The sequence below is a fragment of the Coenobita brevimanus genome, chromosome 69 (genome assembly GCF_032717465.1).
Source record: "Coenobita brevimanus isolate Jiangsu-jjx chromosome 69, ASM3271746v2, whole genome shotgun sequence".
Taxonomy (NCBI): Eukaryota; Metazoa; Arthropoda; class Malacostraca; order Decapoda; family Coenobitidae; genus Coenobita; species Coenobita brevimanus.
In genome coordinates, this window is record NC_137022.1 from 25244415 (window position 1) to 25248267 (window position 3853).

The 3853-nt window shown below is 38.0% G+C and overlaps 1 protein-coding gene across 2 annotated transcripts in view; it reads left to right on the plus strand.

Annotated features, from left to right (window-relative positions):
• Window positions 1–1916, plus strand: part of LOC145406004 (prenylated Rab acceptor protein 1) — an 18438-nt gene extending 16522 nt beyond the window's left edge. Inside the window, exons 6-7 of one of the 2 annotated variants that reach the window (XM_080277190.1) lie at window positions 972–1069; window positions 1423–1916. In XM_080277190.1, the coding sequence (XP_080133316.1) occupies window positions 972–1069; window positions 1423–1428 (104 nt within the window). In that variant the 3' untranslated portion in view covers window positions 1429–1916. Of the gene's footprint in view, window positions 1–971; window positions 1287–1422 lie in introns of those variants that run through there. The other variant, XM_080277191.1, reaches the window with a different exon arrangement.
• The last annotated feature ends 1937 nt before the right edge of the window (window positions 1917–3853 follow it).

The window sequence follows — 3853 nt, forward strand, 5'->3', positions numbered from 1 at the left end:
ATCTGATCATTACAACCTTGACCCTTTCTAAATCCCGCTTGTTCTTCTCTTAAAATTTTATCAATTACTGGCTCTATTCTGTTCAACAAGATTTTGGAAAAGACTTTTGCAACTACAGGTGTCAAAGTTATCCCACTCCAATTGCCATACACACTTAAATCTCCCCTTTTTGGTATTTTTATAATCACTCCATTTTTTTCCACTCTTCTGGAATTCCACCATTATCCCAAGCCACATTAAAAAGTTTCAAAAGCTTATTCATCAACTCATCATTGTCCACCTTAAGCATTTCAGGAAATATTCCATCCTCTCCTGGGGCCATAAAATTATATATATATATATATATATATATATATATATATATATATATATATATATATATATACACTCAAACCTCAATTTAAGGAACTAAATGGGGAATCACTTGTCCCTTATTTGAAAATGTCCATTGTTTTACCACATATAAAGACAATCTTATTATGAAATGCAGTGATTGTTTCACTTATCTTACTTATTTATATGATTATAAATATTATTTTACGAGTACTGTACTGTATAAAGAAACATATTAATGTGTATAACCTAGACATTACGTATCATTTTTGAATGGTCTTGTCTGTTTGTCAGGTAGAATATGGAGTCCCTTAAATCTGAAATCCCTTAAATGGAGGTTTGAGTGTATGTGTGTATATATATATATATATATATATATATATATATATATATATATATATATATATATATATACTGTATATATCTATACACACATACATACATATATATATTCCCCCAGGACATGCTAGTTGAGAGATGTATTTTATTTTTATTTATTTATTTTTTTTTGGGGGGGGTCCTGCTTAACCCCATCTCTTTGGATATTAGGCATGGGAAGATAATGGTAATGGGAAAGATTCCACATAATGAAGAAAATGTATACATTTCAATTTCTGTTTTTCATTGCGTCATTCCAGGTGCCAGTTTCTTCATCATTGGATTGCACGCATCTTTGTACAACATAGAGAGTGTGGTTGGCTCAGATGAGGAGCCTTTTGACCTTCAGATGGAACAGGTGTAGTATAATGTAGTGGTTACAGTACTGCCAAGAACAAAGAGTGAGCAGTACAGCATTGCTAGTTTGCTGGTTAAAGTAGAATCTTTCTGTCTACATTACAGCCAGCCCTCATTTTCAGTGAGAGATGTTTTTTAGAATATATATCAACATTTTTCATGCAATATTTATTGTAAGTTGGAAAAAATGGTAAATCAGTGTCAGATGTGGAAATGAAGTTTAGTATACAGTTTTTCTGATAGCTTTATACGTAAGAGCAAAAAACAGACTTTTAAAAAATTATATACAGTGATGACCTTACTCAGTCTTCTAAGTGGGTGTTGTGGTGGGATGATGGTGACTTCCCCCCTCAGGTTTAGGAGTAAATGACGTGCAGAGCACCTGATGACCACCCACCTCACTTCATGAATCCAGGTACACCAAAACCTTTGGGACAGTACTCAACTTGCACCTCACCACCAGCCAGAGGGAGAGTATGTGGGATGCATCCAGGTGTTTGAGTGTTTGTGTATGAATGGTATTACAACACAGCAGGGTGATAAAAGCTTTGCAAGTAAATAGATTTTGTAAATATGATTGAATGATGGATGGATGAATGGGGAGTAAATAAGGTTAGTGTATGCAATGGTGAGTGTGTTTTTGTTATGCAAAGTGTGTGTGCTGACAATATTGCAACATCAGGTATAGAGGTGCTTTGAGGACAAAGTGACTGTGTTCATAGGATGATTGTTTGAATTTGGGAATGTATTGGAGTGTGTTCAGTATGTTAGGTACAGAGTTTTGCAGAGAAATTGAGTGAAAATACAGTGATCGTTTCGTTTTGTTTTTAAACGCTCCAACATGCATGCGTCGGCCTTGGTCACCTAATGGCGGCTCTCCATGCTGCACGATCCATTGCAGCCTCCCTGTTCAGTCCCTTAACCCTGAAGTCACATTTAATGACCTCGTCCCATGTCTTTCTCGGTCTACCCCTCGTAACCCCACCCCCAATATTAACACTTCTCACCTTCCTGACCCAATTATCATCCCCCATCCTCTCCACATGTCCAAACCATCTCAATCTACCTCTCCTCATCACAACACCAGTACACTCCAGTCCCATCCTACCTCTCAACTTTTCCATCGTAAACCCAGCCCCCTCAGACCTTGCACGCAGGGATGCACTACACATACACCTAATCATTGTCATTTCTGTACGTCTGAGCCGGCGAATATCCTCCTCCTTCACTGCCCAGGTCTCACTACCATACAGCATTACACTCCTAACACATGCTGCATACAAAGACCCCTTAGCACGTAGGGAGAGTCCTCTCAATGTCAAGAGAGGCAAGAGCTCCCTGAACTTCTTCCAACCACTTCTCACCCTAGCCACAGAGCTAGCTTCTGCCCCACCTCCAGCACACAACATGTCTCCCAAATAACAAAACTCTTCCACACACTCAAGAGATTCACCAGCAAGTTCAATTCTTTCACGTCTGACAATCTCCACCTCTCCCCGACACGCCGTACACATAAAATCAGCATTATCTCGCAGTCTGCCTCTGATACCGCTACATCTCTTGTGCACCCATTTATCACAAACACTGCACAAGATGGAATTACTTCCCACGCCCTTGGGGCAAACTGCACATGGCCACTCTCCCTCATCTTTGACAGTACCGCCACCAACCCTAGATATCATCATTTTTGTTTTATCTGCATTTACCCTTAAGCCCTTGTGCCCCGTACCATCTCTCCACCTCCTAAACCTTTCCTCCACCTCCCTTTCATTCTCTACAAACAACACCAAATCATCAGCATACAACAACTCCCACGGGAGTCCGTTTCTAACGTCACGTGAAAGGGCTTCAAGTACCATGATAAACAACATGGGACTCAAAACTGACCCCTGATGCACACCAACATTCACGGAAAACCTATCACTCAAATCTCCATTCACTCTTACCTGGGTGTGAGCACCCACATACATAGACATACCTACTCATGGTAGGTATACCTGTAGTTTCTCGTAATGCCTTCTTTACGTTCAAATCTAGCTAAAGTAAAATGCTAAAATGAATATGTTGGTTGCATATGCCATCATTACTTTCAGACCTATCCAAATTAACACAGTGAAATGCCAAAACAGTGATGTTTGGAATTTCATGTACTTCATACATCATAGTTTTACAGTTTATGAACGGTCACATAAACTCATTCTCTCACATGCACACATAAACATCCAAATTTGGTTAGAGTTGCAATTTTATTTCCTTTATGAATAGCAAGATGGTGATTTTTCTGAGTAGCTTGAGAGAAAAGAAAGTTTTTAAAATTCTTGTTGTAGTCTAACATGGATCCTAGCATACTAACCATGATAGCATATTTGGTATATTCTTTCTAACTCCAGGCAATTTTATTCTGCTCAGGAAAGACATCTCAAGCAGAATGGAATTGTTTGAAGGTAGCAAGAATAAACCACAAAACAGGTCATAAGATTGATAAGTTTAACCTGCCATATTTTATTATTGTATTTCAGTGTTACTAAAAGTAGTTTTTATATATACAAATTGCAGTGCTGGTGTACAATCTTTTTATTATTATTTTTATTGCACAGTGCACAGGTGTGGTGTGTTATCCATCATTTGAATAACTGTTGTCACTATTGCTGAATTGAAGTATATTAATTATAATTGTTGCCATTATATATTTGCATTTTTGGTTTTGTATACAGAATTCAGAGGGTTTTTGAGGCAGTATTGAATGACCCCCATGCTTAATCCATTCTATATGTTGATATCTTTT